The sequence below is a fragment of the Oncorhynchus nerka genome, linkage group LG22 (assembly GCF_034236695.1).
Source record: "Oncorhynchus nerka isolate Pitt River linkage group LG22, Oner_Uvic_2.0, whole genome shotgun sequence".
Classification (NCBI taxonomy): domain Eukaryota; kingdom Metazoa; phylum Chordata; class Actinopteri; order Salmoniformes; family Salmonidae; genus Oncorhynchus; species Oncorhynchus nerka.
The window spans coordinates 94982607-95004255 of NC_088417.1; the positions used below are offsets into that span (position 1 = coordinate 94982607).

Here is a 21649-nt window from a genome sequence, read left to right on the forward strand (position 1 = left end):
CTGTTGGTTCCTGTTTCTCCCTGTTGGTTTGGTTCCTGTTTCTGTTTCCCTGTTGGTGTTTCCCCTGTTTCTCCCCTGTTGGTTCCTGTTTCTCCCTGTTGGTTCCTGTTTGTTGGTTCTCCTGTTGGTTCCTGTTTCCCCTGTTGGTTCCTGTTTTGGTTCCTGTTTCTCCCTGTTGGTTCCTGTTTCTCCCTGTTGGTTCCTGTTTCTCCCTGTTGGTTCCTGTTTCTCCCTGTTGGTTCCTGTTTCTCCCTGTTGGTTCCTGTTTCTCCCTGTTGGTTCCTGTTTCTCCCTGTTTCTCCCTGTTGGTTCCTGTTTCTCCCTGTTGGTTCCTGTTTCTCCCTGTTGGTTCCTGTTTCTCCCTGTTGGTTCCTGTTTCTCCCTGTTGGTTCCTGTTTCTCCCTGTTGGTTCCTGTTTCTCCCTGTTGGTTCCTGTTTCTCTCTGTTGGTTCCTGTTTCTCCCTGTTGGTTCCTGTTTCCCTGTTGGTCCCCTGTTTCCCTGTTGGTTCCTGTTCCTCCCTGTTGGTTCCTGTTTCTCCCTGGTTCCTGTTTCTCCCTGTTGGTTTCCTGTTTCTCCCTGTTGGTTCCTGTTTCCTCCTCCCTGTTGGTTCCTGTTTCCTGTTTCTCCCTGTTGGTTCCTGTTTCTCCCTGTTGGTTCCTGTTTCTCCCTGTTGGTTCCTGTTTCTCCCTGTTGGTTCCTGTTTCTCCCTGTTGGTTGGTTCCTGTTTCTCTCCCTGTTGGTTCCTGTTTCTCCCTGTTGGTTCCTGTTTCTCCCTGTTGGTTCCTGTTTCTCCCTGCTGGTTCCTGTTTACTCCCTGTTGGTTCCTGTTTCTCCCTGTTGGTTCCAGTTTCTCCCTGTTGGTTCCTGTTTCTGCCTGTTGGTTCCTGTTGGTTTCTGTGTTTCCCCGTTTGTTCCTGTTTCTCCCTGTTGGTTCCTGTTTCTCCCTGTTGGTTCCTGTTTCTCCCTGTTGGTTCCTGTTTCTCCCTGTTGGTTCCTGTTTCTCCCTGTTGGTTCCTGTTTCTCCCTGTTGGTTCCTGTTTCTCCCTGTTGGTTCCTGTTTCCCTGTTTCTCCCTGTTGGTTCCTGTTTCTCCCTGTTGGTTCCTGTTTCTCCCTGTTGGTTCCTGTTTCTCCCTGTTGGTTCTGTTTCTCCCTGTTGGTTCCTGTTTCTCCCTGTTGGTTCCTGTTGGTCCCTGTTGGTTCCTGTTTCTCCCTGTTGGTTCCTGTTTCTCCCTGTTGGTTCCTGTTTCTCCCTGTTGGTTCCTGTTTCTCCCTGTTGGTTCCTGTTTTCCCTGTTGGTTCCTGTTTCTCCCTGTTGGTTCCTGTTTCTCCCTGTTGGTTCCTGTTTCTCCCTGTTTGTTCCCTGTTTTCCTGTTTCTCCCTGTTGGTTCCTGTTTCTCCCTGTTGGTTCCTGTTTCTCCCTGTTGGTTCCTGTTTCTCCCCTGTTGGTTCCTGTTTCTCCCTGTTGGTTCCTGTTTCTCCCTGTTGGTTCCTGTTGGTTCTGTTTCTCCCTGTTGGTTCCTGTTTCTCCCTGTTGGTTCCTGTTTCTCCCCCTGTTGTTGTTCCTGTTTCTCCCTGTTGGTTCCTGTTTCTCCCTGTTGGTTCCTGTTTCTCCCTGTTGTTTCTCCCTGTTGGTTCCTGTTTCTCCCTGTTGGTTCCTGTTTCTCCCTGTTGGTTCCTCCCTGTTTCTCCTGTTGGTTCCTGTTTCTCCCTGTTGGTTCCTGTTTCTCCCTGTTGGTTCCTGTTTCTCCCTGTTGGTTCCTGTTTCTCCCTGTTGGTTCCTGTTTCTCCCTGTTGGTTCCTGTTTCTCCCTGTTGGTTCCTGTTTCTCCCTGTTGGTTCCTGTTTCTCCCTGTTGGTTTCTCCCTGTTGGTTCCTGTTTCCCCTGTTGGTTCCTGTTTCTCCCTGTTGGTTCCTGTTTCTCCCTGTTGGTCTCTCCCTGTTGGTTCCTGTTTCTCCCTGTTGGTTCCTGTTTCTCCCTGTTGGTTTCTGTTTCCTGTTGGTTCCTGTTTCTCCCTGTTGGTTCCTGTTTCTCCCTGTTGGTTCCTGTTTCTCCCTGTTGGTTCCTGTTTCTCCCTGTTGGTTCCTGTTTCTCCCTGTTTCTCCTGGTTCCTGTTTCTCCCTGTTGGTTCCTGTTTCTCCCTGTTGGTTCCTGTTTCTCCCTGTTGGTTCCTGTTTGTTCCTGTCTGTCACTGTTGGTTCCTGTTTCTCCCTGTTGGTTCCTGTTTCTCCCTGTTGGTTCCTGTTTCTCCCTGTTGGTTCCTGTTTCTCCCTGTTGGTCTCTGTTTCTCCCTGTTGGTTCCTGTTTCTCCCTGTTGGTTCCTGTTTCTCCCTGATGGTTCCTGTTTCTCCCTGTTGGTTCCTGTTTCTCCCTGTTGGTTCCTGTTTCTCCCTGTTGGTTCCTGTTTCTCCCTGTTGGTTCCTGTTTCTCCCTGTTGGTTTCTGTTTCTCCCTGCTGGTTTCTATGTCTCCCTGTTTGTTCCTGTTTCTTCCTGTTGGTTCCTGTGTCTCCCTGTTTCTCCCTGTTGGTTCCTCTTTCTCCCTGTTGGTTCCTGTGTCTCCCTGTTGGTTCCTGTTTCTCCCTGTTGGTTCCTGTTTCTCTCCTGTTGGTTCCTGTTTCTCCCTGTTGGTTCCTGTTTCTCCCTGTTGGTTCCTGTTTCTCCCTGTTGGTTCCTGTTTCTCCTGTTGGTTCCTGTTTCCCTGTTGGTTCCTGTTTCCCTGTTGGTTCCTGTTTCTCCCTGTTGGTTCCCCTGTTGGTTCCTTTCTCCCTGTTGGTTCCTGTTTCTCCCTTCCTGTTTCTCTGGTTCCTGTTTCTCCCTGTTGGTTCCCTGTTGTTTCCTGTTTTCTCCCTGTTGGTTCCTTTTCTGTTTCTCCCTGTTGGTCTGTTTGGTTCCTGTTGGTTCCTGTTTCTCCTGTTGGTTTCTCCTGTTTTTCTCCCTGTTCCCTGTTGGTTCCTGTTTCTCCCTGTTGGTTCCTGTTTCTCCCTGTTGGTTCCTGTTTCTCCCTGTTGTTCCTGTTTCTCCCTGTTGGTTCCTGTTTCTCCCTGTTGGTCCTCTGTTTCTCCCTGTTGGTTCCTGTTCTCCCTGTGGTTCCTGTTTCTCCCTGTTGGTTCCTGTTTCTCCTGTTTCTCCCTGTTGGTTCCTGTTTGTTTCCCCGTTGGTTCCCTGTTTCCTCCTGTTGGTTCCTGTTGTCCCTGTTGGTTCCTGTTTCTCTCTGTTGGTTCCTGTTTCTCCCTGTTGGTTCCTGTTTCTCCCTGTTGGTTCCTGTTTCTCCCTGTTGGTTCCTGTGTTTCCCTGTTGGTTACTGTGTTTCCCTGTTGGTTACTGTTTCTCCCTGTTGGTTCCTGTTTCTCCCTGTTGGTTCCTGTTTCTCTCTGTTGGTTCCTGTTTCTCCCTGTTGGTTCCTGTTTCTCCCTGTTGGTTCCTGTTTACTCCCTGTTGGTTCCCGTTTCTCCCTGTTGGTTCCCGTTTCTCCCTGTTTGTTCCTGTTTGTCCCTGTTAGTTCCTGTTAGTTCCTGTCTGTCACTGTTGGTTCCTGTTTACTCCCTGTTGGTTCCTGTTTCTCCCTGTTGGTTCCTGTTTCTCCCTGTTGGTTCCTGTTTCTCCCTGTTGGTTCCTGTTTCTCCCTGTTGGTTCCTGTTTCTCCCTGTTGGTTCCTGTTACTCCCTGTTGGTTCCTGTTTGTCCCTGTTGGTTCCTGTTTCTCTCTTTTGGTTCCTGTTCCTCCCTGTTGGTTCCTGTTTGTCCCTGTTTACTCCCTGTTGGTTCCTGTTTCTCCCTGTTGGTTCCTGTTTCTCCCTGTTGGTTCCTGTTTCTCCCTGTTGGTTCCTGTTTCTCCCTGTTGGTCCCCGTTTCTCCCTGTTGTTTCCTGTTGGTTCCTGTTTCTCCCTGTTGGTTCCTGTTTCTCCCTGTTGGTTCCTGTTTCTCCCTGTTGATCCCTGTTTCTCCCTGTTGATTCATGTTTCTCCCTGTTGGTTCCTGTTTCTCCCTGTTGGTTCCTGTTTCTCCCTGTTGGTTCCTGTTTCTCCCTGTTGGTCCCTGTTTCTCCCTGTTGGTCCCTGTTTCTCTCTGTTGGATCCTGTTTCTCCCTGTTGGTTCCTGTTTCTCCCTGTTGGTTCCTGTTTCTCCCTGTTGGTTCCTGTTTCTCCCTGTTGGTTCCTGTTTTTCTCTGTTGGTTCCTGTTTCTCCCTGTTGGTACCTGTTTGTCCCTGTTGGTTCCTGTTTACTCCCTGTTGGTTCCTGTTTCTCTCTGTTGGTTCCTGTTTCTCCCTGTTGGTTCCTGTTTCTCCCTGTTGGTTCCTGTTTCTCCCTGTTGGTTCCTGTTTCTCCCTGTTGGTTCCTGTTTCTCCCTGTTGGTCCCCGTTTCTCCCTGTTGTTTCCTGTTGGTTCCTGTTTCTCCCTGTTGGTTCCTGTTTCTCCCTGTTGGTTCCTGTTTCTCCCTGTTGATTCCTGTTTCTCCCTGTTGATTCCTGTTTCTCCCTGTTGGTTCCTGTTTCTCCCTGTTGGTTCCTGTTTCTCCCTGTTGGTCCCTGTTTCTCCCTGTTGGTCCCTGTTTCTCCCTGTTGGTTCCTGTTTCTCCCTGTTGGTTCCTGTTTCTCCCTGTTGGTTCCTGTTTTTCTCTGTTGGTTCCTGTTTCTCCCTGTTGGTTCCTGTTTACTCCCTGTTGGTTCCTGTTTCTCTCTGTTGGTTCCTGTTTCTCCCTGTTGGTTCCTGTTTCTCTCTGTTGGTCCCTGTTTCTCCCTGTTGGTTCCTGTTTCTCCCTGTTGGTTCCTGTTTCTCCCTGTTGGTTCCTGTTTCTCCCTGTTCGTTCCTGTTTTTCTCTGTTGGTTCCTGTTTCTCCCTGTTGGTACCTGTTTGTCCCTGTTGGTTCCTGTTTACTCCCTGTTGGTTCCTGTTTCTCTCTGTTGGTTCCTGTTTCTCCCTGTTGGTTCCTGTTTCTCTCTGTTGGTTCCTGTTTCTCCCTGTTGGTTCCTGTTTCTCCCTGTTGGTTCCTGTTTCTCCCTGTTGATTCCTGTTTCTCCCTGTTGATTCCTGTTTCTCCCTGTTGGTTCCTGTTTCTCCCTGTTGGTTCCTGTTTCTCCCTGTTGGTCCCTGTTTCTCCCTGTTGGTTCCTGTTTCTCCCTGTTGGTTCCTGTTTTTCTCTGTTGGTTCCTGTTTCTCCCTGTTGGTTCCTGTTTACTCCCTGTTGGTTCCTGTTTCTCTCTGTTGGTTCCTGTTTCTCCCTGTTGGTTCCTGTTTCTCTCTGTTGGTCCCTGTTTCTCCCTGTTGGTTCCTGTTTCTCCCTGTTGGTTCCTGTTTCTCCCTGTTGGTTCCTGTTTCTCCCTGTTCGTTCCTGTTTTTCTCTGTTGGTTCCTGTTTCTCCCTGTTGGTACCTGTTTGTCCCTGTTGGTTCCTGTTTACTCCCTGTTGGTTCCTGTTTCTCTCTGTTGGTTCCTGTTTCTCCCTGTTGGTTCCTGTTTCTCTCTGTTGGTTCCTGTTTCTCCCTGTTGGTTCCTGTTTCTCCCTGTTGGTTCCTGTTTCTCCCTGTTGATTCCTGTTTCTCCCTGTTGATTCCTGTTTCTCCCTGTTGGTTCCTGTTTCTCCCTGTTGGTTCCTGTTTCTCCCTGTTGGTCCCTGTTTCTCCCTGTTGGTTCCTGTTTCTCCCTGTTGGTTCCTGTTTCTCCCTGTTGGTTCCTGTTTCTCCCTGTTGGTTCCTGTTTTTCTCTGTTGGTTCCTGTTTCTCCCTGTTGGTTCCTGTTTACTCCCTGTTGGTTCCTGTTTCTCTCTGTTGGTTCCTGTTTCTCCCTGTTGGTTCCTGTTTCTCTCTGTTGGTCCCTGTTTCTCCCTGTTGGTTCCTGTTTCTCCCTGTTGGTTCCTGTTTCTCCCTGTTGGTTCCTGTTTCTCCCTGTTCGTTCCTGTTTCTCTCTGTTGGTCCCTGTTTCTCCCTGTTGGTTCCTGTTTCTCCCTGTTGGTTCCTGTTTCTCCCTGTTGGTTCCTGTTTTTCTCTGTTGGTTCCTGTTTCTCCCTGTTGGTACCTGTTTGTCCCTGTTGGTTCCTGTTTACTCCCTGTTGGTTCCTGTTTCTCTCTGTTGGTTCCTGTTTCTCCCTGTTGGTTCCTGTTTCTCTCTGTTGGTTCCTGTTTCTCCCTGTTGGTTCCTGTTTCTCCCTGTTGGTTCCTGTTTCTCCCTGTTGATTCCTGTTTCTCCCTGTTGATTCCTGTTTCTCCCTGTTGGTTCCTGTTTCTCCCTGTTGGTTCCTGTTTCTCCCTGTTGGTCCCTGTTTCTCCCTGTTGGTTCCTGTTTCTCCCTGTTGGGTCCTGTTCTCCCTGTTGGTTCCCGTTTCTCCCTGTTTCTCCCTGTTTCTCTCTGTTGGTTCCTGTTTCTCCCTGTTGGGTCCTGTTCTCCCTGTTGGTTCCTGTTTCTCCATGTTGGGTCCTGTTCTCCCTGTTGGTTCCCGTTTCTCCCTGTTTCTCCCTGTTTCTCCCTGTTGGTTCCTGTTTCTCCCTGTTGGTTCCTGTTTCTCCCTGTTGGTTCCTGTTTACTCCCTGTTGGTTCCTGTTTACTCCCTGTTGGTTCCTGTTTACTCCCTGTTGGTTCCTGTTTCTACCTGTTTCTCCCTGTTGGTTCCTGTTTACTCCCTGTTGGTTCCTGTTTCTCCCTGTTTCTCCCTGTTGGTTCCTGTTTCTCTCTGTTGTTTCCTGTTGGTTCCTGATTACTCCCTGTTGGTTCCTGTTTCTCCCTGTTTGTTCCTGTTTCTCAGTTTCTCCCTGTTGGTTCCTGTTTCTCCCTGTTGGTTCCTGTTTCTCCCTGTTGGTTCCTGTTTCTCCCTGTTGGTTCCTGTTTCTCCCTGTTGGTCCCTGTTTCTCCCTATTGGTTCCTGTTTCTCCCTGTTGGTCCCTGTTTCTCCCTGTTGGTTCCTGTTTCTCCCTGTTTCTCCCTGTTGGTTCCTGTTTCTCCCTGTTGGTTCCTGTTTCTCCCTGTTTCTCCCTGTTGGTTCCTGTTTCTCTCTGTTGTTTCCTGTTGGTTCCTGTTTACTCCCTGTTGGTTCCTGTTTCTCCCTGTTGGTTCCTGTTTCTCAGTTTCTCACTGTTGGTTCCTGTTTCTCCCTGTTGGTTCCTGTTTCTCCCTGTTGGTTCCTGTTTCTCCCTGTTGGTCCCTGTTTCTCCCTATTGGTTCCTGTTTCTCCCTGTTGGTCCCCGTTTCTCCCTGTTGGTCCCCGTTTCTCCCTGTTTCTCCCTGTTGGTTCCTGTTTCTCCCTGTTTCTCTCTGTTGGTTCCTGTTTCTCCCTGTTGGGTCCTGTTCTCCCTGTTGGTTCCCGTTTCTCCCTGTTTCTCCCTGTTGGTTCCTGTTTCTCCCTGTTGGTTCCTGTTTCTCCCTGTTGGTTCCTGTTTCTCCCTGTTGGTTCCTGTTTACTCCCTGTTTCTCCCTGTTTCTCCCTGTTGGTTCCTGTTTCTCCCTGTTTCTCCCTGTTGGTTCCTGTTTCTCCCTGTTGGTTCCTGTTTCTCCCTGTTTCTCTCTGTTGGTTCCTGTTTCTCCCTGTTGGGTCCTGTTCTCCCTGTTGGTTCCCGTTTCTCCCTGTTTCTCCCTGTTGGTTCCTGTTTCTCCCTGTTGGTTCCTGTTTCTCCCTGTTGGTTCCTGTTTCTCCCTGTTGGTTCCTGTTTACTCCCTGTTGGTTCCTGTTTCTCCCTGTTTCTCCCTGTTGGTTCCTGTTTACTCCCTGTTGGTTCCTGTTTCTCCCTGTTTCTCCCTGTTGGTTCCTGTTTACTCCCTGTTGGTTCCTGTTTCTCAGTTTCTCCCTGTTGGTTCCTGTTTCTCCCTGTTGGTTCCTGTTTCTCAGTTTCTCCCTGTTGGTTCCTGTTTCTCCCTGTTGGTTCCTGTTTCTCCCTGTTGGTTCCTGTTTCTCCCTGTTTCTCCCTGTTGGTTCCTGTTTCTCCCTGTTGGTCTCTGTTTCTCCCTGTTGGTTCCTGTTTCTCCCTGTTGGTTCCTGTTTCTCCCTGTTGGTTCCTGTTTCTCCCTGTTGGTTCCTGTTGGTTCCTGTTTCTCCCTGTTGGTTCCTGTTTCTCCCTGTTGGCTCCTGTTTCTCCCTGTTGGCCGCTGTTTCTCCCTGTTGGTTCCTGTTTCTCCCTGTTGGCTCCTGTTTCTCCCTGTTGGCCGCTGTTTCTCCCTGTTGGTTCCTTTTTCTCCCTGTTGGTTCCTTTTTCTCCCTGTTGGTTCCTGTTTCTCCCTGTTGGTTCCTGTTTCTCCCTGTTGGTTCCTGTTTCTCCCTGTTGGTTCCTGTTTCTCCCTGTTTGTTCCTGTTTCTCCCTGTTGGTCCCTGTTTGTTCCTGTTTCTCCCTGTTGGCTCCTGTTTGTCCCTGTTTTTCCCTGTTGGTTCCTGTTTCTCCCTGTTGGCCCCTGTGGCTTTAGGATCATATTGGTTTATTTAGTGATGGATTCAGGATCAGGAGGCTCCAGTTTCAAAACCAAGGGAATATATTTACTATTTGAGTGCATTGATACCTAACTAAATGGGTGTGTTTTGAACGATTGGCAGTGACATGTTTGGGTTACTGGGCTAAGGCTAAGCTAGATGTTGTGGTCATGCAGTGATAAAGACCATGGTGTACGAGAGACCCACAAACACTTGCCTAATAACCCACTGCTGTGACATATGTGACCCACCACCTGGATTCAGTCTATGTAGCAACATTTGAAATTGTGTTTTTTACATTGGATAAAAGTAGAGACTGGTTTATCATACACAGCATTTGAGGAACAATGGAAAAGTAATTCTGCTTTGAATGTTGATCAAGTTGTAAACTCACTTTTTAGGAAATGGCCTTTGTCTGTTTATGTATCTAGTGAAGAGCTCTTCTTATACTGCTTGGCTTCACAAGTAACATTGTACCTCAATTCTACAGTCAGCGTTAAACATTCTAACCACAGAAAGTTTTACATTCTAACATACCACTCTGTTCAGACTTTATGTTTCAGTTTTTATACATGGCAAATTATACAATCATTTACACCGCACATCTTCCATCTTACAATGAATACAGTCATCTTTATAAATCAGCCCATACATCATTCCTTTCATTTATGGCCATACTGCTCACAGCTATCCAATCCTTTCAGATCTACAGGAGTGTTGTAGAGGAGAAGGGTCTAGGGGGTCCTGTTGTAGAGGAGGAGGGTCTAGGGGGTCCTGTTGTAGAGGAGGAGGGGTCATGTCGTAGGGAAGAGGGTCTAGGGGTCATGTCGTAGAGGAGGAGGGTCTAGGGGGTCCTGTCGTAGGGAGGAGGGGTCATGTCGTAGGGAAGAGGGTCTAGGGGGTCCTGTCGTAGGCAGGAGGGGTCATGTCGTAGGCAGGAGGGGTCATGTCGTAGGGTCTAGGGGTCCTGTCGTAGGGAGGAGGGGTCATGTCGTAGGGAAGAGGGTCTAGGGGGTCCTGTCGTAGGCAGGAGGGGTCATGTCGTAGGCAGGAGGGGTCATGTCGTAGGGTCTAGGGGTCATGTCGTAGAGGAGGAGGGTCTAAGGGTCCTGTCATAGGGAGGAGGGGTCATGTCGTAGGGAGGAGGGTCTAGGGGTCATGTCGTAGAGGAGGAGGGTCTAGAGGTCATGTCGTAGAGGAGGAGGGTCTAAGGGTCATGTCGTACAGAGGAGGGTCTAGTGGTTATGTCGTAGGGAGGAGGGGTCATGTCGTAGGGAGGAGGGTCTAGGGGTCATGTCGTAGAGGAGGAGGGTCTAGAGGTCATGTCGTAGAGGAGGAGGGTCTAGGGGTCATGTCGTACAGAGGAGGGTCTAGGAGTAATGTCGTAGAGGAGGATGGTCTAGGGGTCATGTCGTACAGAGGAGGGTCTAGGGGTCATGTCCCAGAGGAGGAGGGTCGAGGGGTTCGTGTCCTTAAGTCTTACTACCCCTGAGGAAGAGGTAGGGCTTCTCCACCAACACGGTCAGCACATAGCCAATCCCCACCGTCAGAATCATGTGACCCAGGAACAGATAGAACTGAGGAGGAAGAAAACAAAGGAAAACAACACCGTGTGATCATCTCCAGAAGAGCAGGAAGATGCATCTCATTCGAGCATAATGTTCTATTATGATCTACAGTAGTAGGCCTGTCCTAGATCAAGCATAATGTTCTATTATGATCTACAGTAGTAGGCCTGTCCTAGATCAAGCATAATGTTCTATTATGATCTACAGTAGTAGGCCTGTCCTAGATCCAGCATAATGTTCTATTATGATCTACAGTAGTAGGCCTGTCCTAGATCAAGCATAATGTTCTATTATGATCTACAGTAGTAGGCCTGTCCTAGATCAAGCACAATGTTCTATTATGAGCTACAGTAGTAGGCCTGTCCTAGATCAAGCATAATGTTCTATTATGATCTACAGTAGTAGGCCTGTCCTAGATCTGTTTGTGCGTTCTTGCAAAACTCAAGTCACTGCCATACCAGAAATGTTTGGCATGATAACAACCATGGAAGAAGTTGGCAACGCAGCAGACACTTATCTGGGTCTAGGTTAACTACTGTGTGAAATACTTACAAAGTTCATGTCTGTGTAGTGTATAGGAGTCTCCTGTTTGCCGTTATATAGTATAATAAGAACAGGATGGATCAGGTAGCAGGCAAAGCTGATGTTGGACAGAGGAACCCACAGATTTAGTGACAGGAGGTTATCAACAAACCCTGGAGAGAGAGAGAGAGGGACAGAATATACAGATCAAATCAAATCTAATTTATTTATATAGCCCTTCGTACATCAGCTGATATCTCAAAGTGCTGTACAGAAACCCAGCCTAAAACCCCAAACAGCAAGCAATGCAGGTGTAGCAAGCAATGCATGTGAGAGAGACACTGGGTAGTTACTGGAGACTGGGGAGTTACTGGAGACTGGGTAGTTACTGGAGACTGGGTAGTTACTGGAGACTGGGTAGTTACTGGAGACTGGGTAGTTCCTGGAGACTGGGTAGTTACTGGAGACTGGGTAGTTACTGGAGACTGGCTAGTTACTGGAGACTGGGTAGTTACAGGAGACTGGGTAGTTACTGGAGACTGGGTAGTTACTGGAGACTGGGTAGTTACTGGAGACTGGGTAGTTACTGGAGACCGGGTAGTTACTGGAGACCGGGTAGTTACTGGAGACCGGGTAGTTACTGGAGACCGGGTAGTTACTGGAGACCGGGTAGTTACTGGAGACCGGGTAGTTACTGGGTAGTTACTGGAGACTGGGTAATTACTGGAGACTGGGTAGTTACTGGAGACTGGGTAGTTACTGGAGACTGGGTAGTTACTGGAGACTGGGTAGTTACTGAAGACCGGGTAGTTACTGGAGACCGGGTAGTTACTGGAGACCGGGTAGTTACTGGAGACCGGGTAGTTACTGGAGACCGGGTAGTTACTGGAGACTGGGTAGTTACTGGGTAGTTACTGGAGACTGGGTAGTTACTGAAGACTGGGTAGTTACTGGAGACTGGGTAGTTACTGGAGACTGGGTAGTTACTGGAGACTGGGTAGTTACTGGAGACTGGGTAGTTACTGGAGATGGGTAGTTACTGAAGACCGGGTAGTTACTGAAGACCGGGTAGTTACTGGAGACCGGGTAGTTACTGGAGACCGGGTAGTTACTGGAGACCGGGTAGTTACTGGGTAGTTACTGGAGACTGGGTAATTACTGGAGACTGGGTAGTTACTGGAGACTGGGTAGTTACTGGAGACTGGGTAGTTACTGGAGACTGGGTAGTTACTGAAGACCGGGTAGTTACTGGAGACCGGGTAGTTACTGGAGACCGGGTAGTTACTGGAGACCGGGTAGTTACTGGAGACCGGGTAGTTACTGGAGACCGGGTAGTTACTGGAGACCGGGTAGTTACTGGAGACTGGGTAGTTACTGGAGACTGGGTAGTTACTGAAGACTGGGTAGTTACTGGAGACCGGGTAGTTACTGGAGACCGGGTAGTTACTGGAGACCGGGTAGTTACTGGAGACCGGGTAGTTACTGGAGACCTGGTAGTTACTGGAGACTGGGTAGTTACTGGAGACTGGTAGTTACTGGGTGGGTAGTTACTGGAGACTGGGTAGTTACTGGAGACTAGTTACTGGAGACTGGGTAGTTACTGGAGACTGGGTAGTTACTGGAGACTGGGTAGTTACTGGAGACTGGGTAGTTACTGAAGACTGGGTAGTTACTGAAGACTGGGTAGTTACTGGAGACTGGGTAGTTACTGGAGACTGGGTAGTTACTGGAGACCGGGTAGTTACTGGAGACCGGGTAGTTACTGGAGACCTGGTAGTTACTGGAGACTGGGTAGTTACTGGAGACTGGGTAGTTACTGGGTAGTTACTGGAGACTGGGTAGTTACTGAAGACTGGGTAGTTACTGGAGACTGGGTAGTTACTGGAGACTGGGTAGTTACTGGAGACTGGGTAGTTACTGGAGACTGGGTAGTTACTGGAGATGGGTAGTTACTGAAGACCGGGTAGTTACTGAAGACCGGGTAGTTACTGGAGACCGGGTAGTTACTGGAGACCGGGTAGTTACTGGAGACTGGGTAGTTACTGGAGACTGGGTAGTTACTGGAGACTGGGTAGTTACTGGGTAGTTACTGGAGACTGGGTAGTTACTGGGTAGTTACTGGAGACTGGGTAGTTACTGGAGACTGGGTAGTTACTGGAGACTGGGTAGTTACTGAAGACTGGGTAGTTACTGGAGACTGGGTAGTTACTGGAGACTGGGTAGTTACTGGAGACTGGGTAGTTACTGGAGACTGGGTAGTTACTGGAAACTGGGTAGTTACTGGAGACTGGGTAGTTACTGGAGACTGGGTAGTTACTGGAGACTGGGTAGTTACTGGAGACTGGGTAGTTACTGGAGACTGGGTAGTTACTGGAGACATGTTTTTTTTTAAGGGCAGGAATGTTACCTGACCACATGAGGAAAAACTCTGATCCTTTGCTAAAGGATGTAACTAAGACTCTTACATAGAAAACGACTAGGGACCATCATTTTTACCGGTCAGATCAAATGGTCAGCAAAGACTCCTAGCCCTAGATCTGTTCACAATAGTATGTCTGGGACTTGTGGTAGGTGGGTTGTCAGTGCTCAGGTCTCACCTCCATATCCCTCCTCACAGGCCAGTATGATCCAGGCCACGGCCAGGGCCCAGAGGGAGCGATGGATCCCCTGGTAGAGGGCGTGAGGCGCGGACGGCTGGGGTGGGACATCCCGGAGGACATAGGCCAATCCTACCAATATCGCCATGACTGACAGGCAGCAGAACCAACCTACTGCAGCCTGCCACTGAGTTGTTACACAGACACAGGAGAGGAGAGGAGAGGAGAGAAGAGGAGAGGAGAGGAGAGGAGAGGAGAGGAGAGGAGAGGAGAGGAGGGAGAGGAGAGGAGAGGAGAGGAGAGGAGAGGAGAGGAGAGGAGAGGAGGGGAGGGGAGGGGAGAGGAGAGGAGATATTGAAACGAAACAGGGCTGTAGTGTTAAAAATAACACAGGTAGGTAAACCTTAATGCAAAAAAAAAGACTTATATGGCATTAAAAGGTGGGTAAACCCTGTTCACAACATTTTAAAGGTAGGTAACTGAGTGTTAAGCAGTTAAAGATTATTCAGTTAATTCAAATTATTACCTGATGTTTTAAAATGTGGCCTTTCTTAGTTGTCATGCTTATCCCTGCCAGGATCCCGATCAGGTAGGGCCCGTATCTGGTGTAGGGTTTATTGTAGTAATACTGGAAGTAGTTTTCATATTTTCTGGACCATATACAACATAAACGATAATGGCAGTGTTGGAACAGAATACATATTATACTGGACATTGTGGGTGATTCATATCTGTAACAGTTGATCTGGTTTGAGTTGATATAATATGACATTTTCTTACAAATAATGTTTTAATGATTTATGTAGGTCTTGTAATGGGTCAATGAAAGCTTCATTATGCTTTTATAATGATTAATTATTGTTAAAGTGTTACCACTTGATCTTACAGTGTGGTAGTCTAGGTAACTTACAATGTGGTATTCTGGGTAATATACAGTGTGGTATTCTGGGTAATTTACAGTGTGGTATTCTGAGTAATTTACAGTGTGGTAGTCTAGGTAACTTACAATGTGGTATTCTGGGTAATTTACAGTGTGGTAGTCTGGTGAACGTACAGTGTGGTAGTCTGGTGAACGTACAGTGTGGTAGTCTGGTGAACGTACAGTGTGGTAGTCTGGTGAACGTACAGTGTGGTAGTCTGGTGAACGTACAGTGTGGTAGTCTGGGTAATTTACAGTGTGGTAGTCTGGGTAACTTACAGTGTGGTATTCTGGGTAATTTACAGTGTGGTATTCTGGGTAATTTACAGTGTGGTAGTCTGGTGAACGTACAGTGTGGTAGTCTGGTGAACGTACAGTGTGGTAGTCTGGGTAACTTACAGTGTGGTAGTCTGGGTAACTTACAGTGTGGTAGTCTGAGTAATTTACAGTGTGGTAGTCTGAGTAATTTACAGTGTGGTAGTCTGGGTAACTTACAATGTGGTATTCTGGGTAATTTACAGTGTGGTATTCTGGGTAATTTACAGTGTGGTAGTCTGGTGAACGTACAGTGTGGTAGTCTGGTGAACGTACAGTGTGGTATTCTGGGTAATTTACAGTGTGGTAGACTGGGTAATTTACAGTGTGGTAGACTGGGTAATTTACAGTAAGGTAGTCTGGGTAATTTACAGTGTGGTAGACTGGGTAATTTACAGTGTGGTAGACTGGGTAATTTACAGTAAGGTAGTCTGGGTAATTTACAGTGTGGTAGACTGGGTAATTTACAGTGTGGTAAACTGGGTAATTTACAGTGTGGTAAACTGGGTAATTTACAGTGTGGTAGACTGGGTAATTTACAGTGTGGTAGACTGGGTCATTTACAGTGTGGTAGACTGGGTAATTTACTGTAAGGTAGTCTGGGTAATTTACAGTGTGGTAGACTGGGTAATTTACAGTAAGGTAGTCTGGGTAATTTACAGTAAGGTAGTCTGGGTAACTTACAGTGTGGTAGTCTGTGTAATTTACAATGTGGTATTCTGGGTAATTTACAGTGTGGTAGTCTGTGTAATTTGCAGTGTGGTAGTCTGGGTAATTTACAGTGTGGTAGTCTGGGTAATTTACAGTGTGGTAGTCTGGGTAATTTACAATGTGATATTCTGGGTAATTTACAGTGTGGTAGACTGGGTAATTTACAGTGTGGTAGACTGGGTAATTTACAGTGTGGTAGACTGGGTAATTTACAGTAAGGTAGTCTGGGTAATTTACAGTGTGGTAGACTGGGTAATTTACAGTGTGGTAAACTGGGTAATTTACAGTGTGGTAAACTGGGTAATTTACAGTGTGGTAGACTGGGTAATTTACAGTGTGGTAGACTGGGTAATTTACAGTAAGGTAGTCTGGGTAATTTACAGTGTGGTAGACTGGGTAATTTACAGTGTGGTAGTCTGGGTAATTTACAGTGTGGTAGTCTGGGTAATTTACAGTGTGGTAGACTGGGTAATTTACAGTAAGTTAGTCTGGGTAACTTACAATGTGGTAGTCTGGGTAATTTACAGTGTGGTAGTCTGGGTAATTTACAGTGTGGTAGTCTGGGTAATTTACAGTGTGGTAGTCTGGGTAATTTACAATGTGGTAGTCTGGGTAACTTACAGTGTGGTAGTCTGGGTAACTTACAGTGTGGTAGTCTGGTTAACTTACAATGTGGTAGACTGGGTAACTTACAGTGTGGTAGTCTGGGTAACTTACAGTGTGGTAGTCTGGGTAACTTACAGTGTGGTAGTCTGGGTAATTTACAGTGTGGTAGTCTGGGTAACTTACAGTGTGGTAGTCTGGGTAACTTACAGTGTGGTAGTCTGGGTAACTTACAGTGTGGTAGTCTGGGTAATTTACAGTGTGGTAGTCTGGGTAATTTACAGTGTGGTAGTCTGGGTAACTTACAGTGTGGTAGTCTGGGTAACTTACAGTGTGGTAGTCTGGGTAACTTACAGTGTGGTAGTCTGGGTAATTTACAGTGTGGTAGTCTGGGTAATTTACAGTGTGGTAGTCTGGTGAACTTACAGTGTGGTAGGCTGGGTAATTTACAGTGTGGTAGTCTGTGTAACTTACAGTGTGGTAGGCTGGTGAACTGGGAGGTGCAGTAGGGCAGTGAGAACAGCGCTAGTCAGACTGGACAGAAACAGCAGAGCTGAAGCCACACCAACCAGAACTCCTTTGTTCCTGAAAGACAACAGAGAAAAGAACATTTATTGAGAAAGAAATAGAATGATCATTAGAATAGCCATTTTGCATTGTGAATAACTTACAGCCTATAGAGGTAGATGAGCAGGGGGGTTGTTGCATAGAACTGGAAATCCAGGGACAGATACCAGGTCCATGGAGCACACTGTAGAGACAGATGACCTCTGCATTATCTCAGTCATAAACAACAGTCATAGATAATGACAGATGCCCTCTGCATTATCTCAGTCATAACCAACAGTCATAAATAATGACAGATGACCTCTACATGATCTCAGTCATAACCAACAGTCATAGATAATGACAGATTCCCTCTACATTATCTCAGTCAAAACCAACAGTCATAGATAATGACAGATTACATCTACATTATCTCAGTCATAACCAACCGTCGTAGATAATGACAGATTACCACTACATTATCTCAGTCAAAACCAACAGTCATAAATAATGACAGATGACCTCTACATTATCTCAGTCATAACCAACAGTCATAAATAATGACAGATTCCCGCTACATTATCTCAGTCAAAACCAACAGTCATAGATAATGACAGATGACCTCTACATTATCTCAGTCATAACCAACCGTCGTAGATAATGACATATTCCCACTACATTATCTCAGTCATAACCAACCGTCGTAGATAATGACAGATTACCACTACATTATCTCAGTCAAAACCAACAGTCATCTTTAAACATATATATTGTTTTACATATTGTTTTTACACGGTCTGTGTGTGTGTTTGTCCTGTCTGAAGCACCCTGTCAGCCTTGGACGAATGGCCCCTCTGGGATTAATACAGTTGCATTGTATTGTAGTGGCTACTACCAGTCCAAGCATTTCAGTGTAGTACTACTACTGCTAAAGCAATTACAGTTACAGGTTACCTAAAAGGCTCACTATGTCAAATGGTGGTGAAGAGGTTGTTGACCAGTAGTAAGCTAGGTTTAGGGTTAAGGTTAGGTTAGGGGTTAGAGTAGTGGTTAGGTTAGGGGTTAGGGTTAAGGTTAGGTTAGGGGTTAGGTTTAGTGTAGTGGTTAGGGTCAGGGGTCGGGGTCATTCTCACTATGTCAGTGATGGTGAAGAGGTTGTTGACCAGTAGTAAACTAGGTTTAGGGTTAAGGTTAGGGGTTAGAGTAGTGGTTATTGTCAGGGTCAGGGGTCATTCTCACTATGTCAAATGGTGGTGAAGAGGTTGTTGACCAGTAGTAAGCTAGGTTTAGGGTTAAGGTTAGGTTAGGGGTTAGAGTAGTGGTTGGGTTAGGGGTTAGGTTTAGTGTAGTGGTTAGGGTCAGGGGTCGGGGTCATTCTCACTATGTCAGTGATGGTGAAGAGGTTGTTGACCAGTAGTAAGCTAGGGTTAGGGTTAAGGTTAGGTTAGGGGTTAGAGTAGTGGTCAGGGGTCGGGGTCATTCTCATTTTGTCAGTGATGGAGAAGAGGTTGTTGACCAGTAGTAAGCTAGGGTTAGGGTTAAGGTTAGGTTAGGGGTTAGAGTAGTGTTTAGGGTCAGGGGTCATTCTCACTATGTCAGTGATGGTGAAGAGGTTGTAGACCAGTAGTAAGCTAGGTTTAGGGTTAAGGTTAGGTTAGGGGTTAGAGTAGTGGTTAGGTTAGGGGTTAGGTTTAGTGTAGTGGTTAGGGTCAGGGGTCGGGGTCATTCTCACTATGTCAGTGATGGTGAAGAGGTTGTTGACCAGTAGCAGGTTGGACCACCAGTACTTTTTACAGTTGATGATCTCATCCTCGGCGATGAACCAGAATGCACCTCTCTGGACCACGGAGAAGAGGCCGATAGCGAGACACACGATGAAGAGGTGCAGCGGCTGGACTCTGGGAGGGAGGGCAGGACAATAATAAATCATCAATGATCAGCAAAGAAGAGCACAAAACATACAGCAGATTGGTGTTGTGGTTCTATAAACAGACTGTAATGATTTCAGTGATCCAGGTCACCCTTACACATAGCATTCAGGGTCTCTCCTGGTTAAATAAAAGTTGAGGACTGATGGAGTTACCTTTTAAACCTCTTGAAGAGGAAGTTGGCCACCAGACCTGGACTCAGTTTGTCCTCCGCTCTCTGAATGGACCCCAGCAGGGACCTTGCACTCAAAAGACCTCTGGGACACGGACCAGACAGGTGCAGATCAGTGATTACTTCAAGGAAGATGAGGAAGGAAGGATGCATATATGCAGTACACTCTTAGAAAAAAGGGTTCTTCATCTTTCCCCATAGGAGAATCCTTTTTTGTTCCAGGTAGAACCATTTTGGTTTCCATGTAGAACACTCTTTAGAAAAGGTTCTACATGGAACACAAAAGGGTTGTACCTGGAACCAAAAGGGTTCTACCTGCAACCAAAAAGTGTTCTTCAAAATGTTCTCCTATGGGGACAGCCGAAGAACCCTTTAAGGTTCTAGATAGAAAAAAAATGTGCTAAGGGTGGAGTTGAACTGGGCTGTGTTCTCACCCTAGGAGCAGAAAGGTATCCACAGCCAGATAAACAGGTCCACTGAAGGCAAACACATGCAGAGGGTTTTTCTCCACTGTCCCTTTCCATCTCTTTTCATTATCTGTAATCAGTTCATTGCATATCTGTATCTGTAAATAGCTGATATTAATATCCAATTCATTCATCAAGTATTGTAGATAGATATCATTTTTTACGGTACACTATCCTATCAAACACTGAGTCTGAAATAGCCGCCTGTCCCTTTTAAAAGCTGGGCATCGGCACATATTTCACTAAATAAACGCCTGTTTTAAATAAACGGAGGATCTAAATAAATGGTTTGTGAGGTTACCATGGACACTACTCTGATATTCCCCGCAAAAGCCGACTCCGGGTGTCCAGCAAGATGATCAGGGTGAAAGCAAATTAGATCGTGAGTGACAGTGGGGCCTCTGACTTCGCTGCTAGTGCAGGCTGGCTTGACAAATTCCTAGAGCGCAATGGCTTTTCCTTAAGCACAATGGGTTCAAATTGAAGCATGTCTCTAATAAGCGGCAGTTGTGTTCGTTGATTGAAGCAAATAAAAGTGCAGGCTGTTAATTGAAGTTCTAAGGTAGACAGCAGTGTAATGAACCTTGCCTAGGTAAGCCTGTTTACCATCCATCCCAAATGAGCTAACCCTTATTGGAACAGTGGTTGGCAGGTCTGCCTACAAGCTGGGAGACGTGGGTTTGAGATCTGCAAGGGGTGTTTTACACTGTGGCCATTCGCAAGAATTCGCTACAGTACAGAGAATGAGAATTTCCTCTGAGACATACCTAGGTTGTTCCAGGCGCTGAGCTGGACAGTGTGTCCACAGATTATCCATAGAAGGCTAAAGATGCGGATTCCATTCAGGGAGGAGTAGCCTCCACCTGGGCTAGCTGTAGAGAGGACCTCCTGGCTGCAGGCCTGGAAGGAGAAGGCCTGGAGCCACGAGTACATACAACCTGTCGGCAGACAGCAGGAGTGTGGGTTAGTTAGTTAGGAATGATGCACCAAATCAACCCAGTGTACAGTTTTTTTTGTTGATGTATGCAATGACACTTTTTCACCTGCAATAAAACATATTTTTTTCTGAGATCAAAGTTCAGGAAACTATAAAGAGCTCCAGTAATGAATAAATGTGAATAATATATCCCAGACAAAGCATCAGTAGTCCAGTGTGTTTGTAGATTTGCGGTGCAGACTATTCTAAAACATGTTGTACTTGCTCTTCTTACTGCCCCCCTCCTCCTTCACTTCCTCCTCCTCTACTTCCTCCTCTGTGTAGTGCTCCATCTGGCTGTCCAGTTGTCCAGAGCAGCTGTTGTTACTGGCTCTAACACTGGACGTGCCGTTAGACATCAGCGTCCCGTAGAGGTTTGGGTCCCTGGTTTTCAGAGAAGAAGACTCCACTCCAGGGCCGACCTCTCTGTTTCTCTGCCATCTCACTATGGCCACGAACAGGGTTGCAGTCAAGGGGACGGCCACCAACGCACAACACACAAACCTGACGGACGGATGGGGACAGAGTCAGACATCCCAAATCACTTTCTTGGACTTTGGATTGAGTTTTTTTTAACTATCTGGGGATGTTAGTTAGATCCTCAGAATTAAATCATTTTTGTAAGTATTCCATCTACGCAGATTCGATATGGTTGGGGTCAGAGTTATGACGTACAGGCAGGTGACAACAGTGTCATGACTACACATGAGGATCCAAAGGCTCAGATCAGCTTGGCATGGTTGACAAATAACCAGGCCCTCTCTCACCCACAGAAGAGGGGAGGGGGGGATGTGCCGCTTTTTTGACACCTCACATTTTAAGCAGCAGAACTCTCTCTGTACCCAGAAAAGTAACGTCTATTTTGTGATGTCATATTTTTTTTAAATACATATGGTATAACGAAAATACTGTAACTTGAAATGTATACACTTTGTATATGTCAAGTTTTCATCTTAAATGTTGTGGTGGTGAGACATGAACAATGATGAAAATATTTTTGTTAAGATAGGAATGCAGTTTTTGTTTTCTAACGAGATCATAGTTTTGATGATACTTTGCACCAGTAAGTAGCCTAGCCACCAAGGGAGCTCAGAGATCATGTCAGGATGATGGAATTTCCCTTTTACCAGAGTGCATTAAGGCTTGGAAGAGAAATTAACATCAGACCAGAAAGACGTGAGACAGCGGTCCACATGTTTGAAATGGTTAGAAATGAACCCCAACACGAGATGAAGAAGATAAACTCACAGCTGCGCATGTAAAGTGGTTAAGACGACAAACGACGGCATTCACACATAAATACATGAATGATTTCTTACTCCAAACCGGCGGTGGTTCAAGGTGTGCAAGGTATTAGGATTACTTTGAGGGTAGGTTCCATATCTCTCTCTCTCTCTCTCTCTCTCTCTCTCTCTCTCTCTCTCTCTCTCTCTCTCTCTCTCTCTCTCTCTCTCTCTCTCTCTCTCTCTCTCTCTCTCTCTCTCTCTCTCTCTCTCTCTCTCTCTCTCTCTCTCTCTCTCTCTCTCTCTCTCCCTTCCATCTATGTTTTAACAAGCCGTCATATCTTGTCAGTCCACTAGGGACCTTTGTCTCATGTAAGTGTGTATGTTTATTCTGTATTATTATTTAGTTAGCTAGTAAATAAATAGTTAAACCAATTTGTGTGGTACGGAGTGATCAGTAAAGCTGGGGTTTTTTGCAGATCCAAGAAGTTTTCGATCGTTCAGATTACGAGACTGATATGAGGTAATGATTAATAAATGACTGTTATCAATATGTAATCTATATATCTTCTGGAGTTTAATATGAGACTCGTCAAACAACTTATTCCGTGGTGCCCCAAATCCTAATGAGTTAATTGGTACATTATTAATTTAATCGGGTAACAATTAAACATAGTTAGTGGATTGAATAAATAACAGTCATCAGATGAATGAAAGT

At 46.5% G+C, this 21649-nt stretch overlaps 1 protein-coding gene across 1 annotated transcript; it reads right to left on the bottom strand.

The window, feature by feature from the left end:
• Positions 1–9350: 9350 nt before the first annotated feature.
• On the bottom strand, positions 9351–20226 carry oacyl (O-acyltransferase like; the record flags this gene model as incomplete). The annotated part of the gene is made up of 11 exons (XM_065006841.1): positions 9351–9961; positions 10505–10647; positions 13072–13258; positions 13598–13721; positions 16094–16204; positions 16291–16370; positions 17898–18063; positions 18249–18350; positions 18700–18802; positions 19500–19670; positions 19935–20226. Coding segments are annotated over 11 exons (1584 nt in total), but the record flags the coding sequence as incomplete, so codon positions are not given.
• Positions 20227–21649: the final 1423 nt, after the last annotated feature.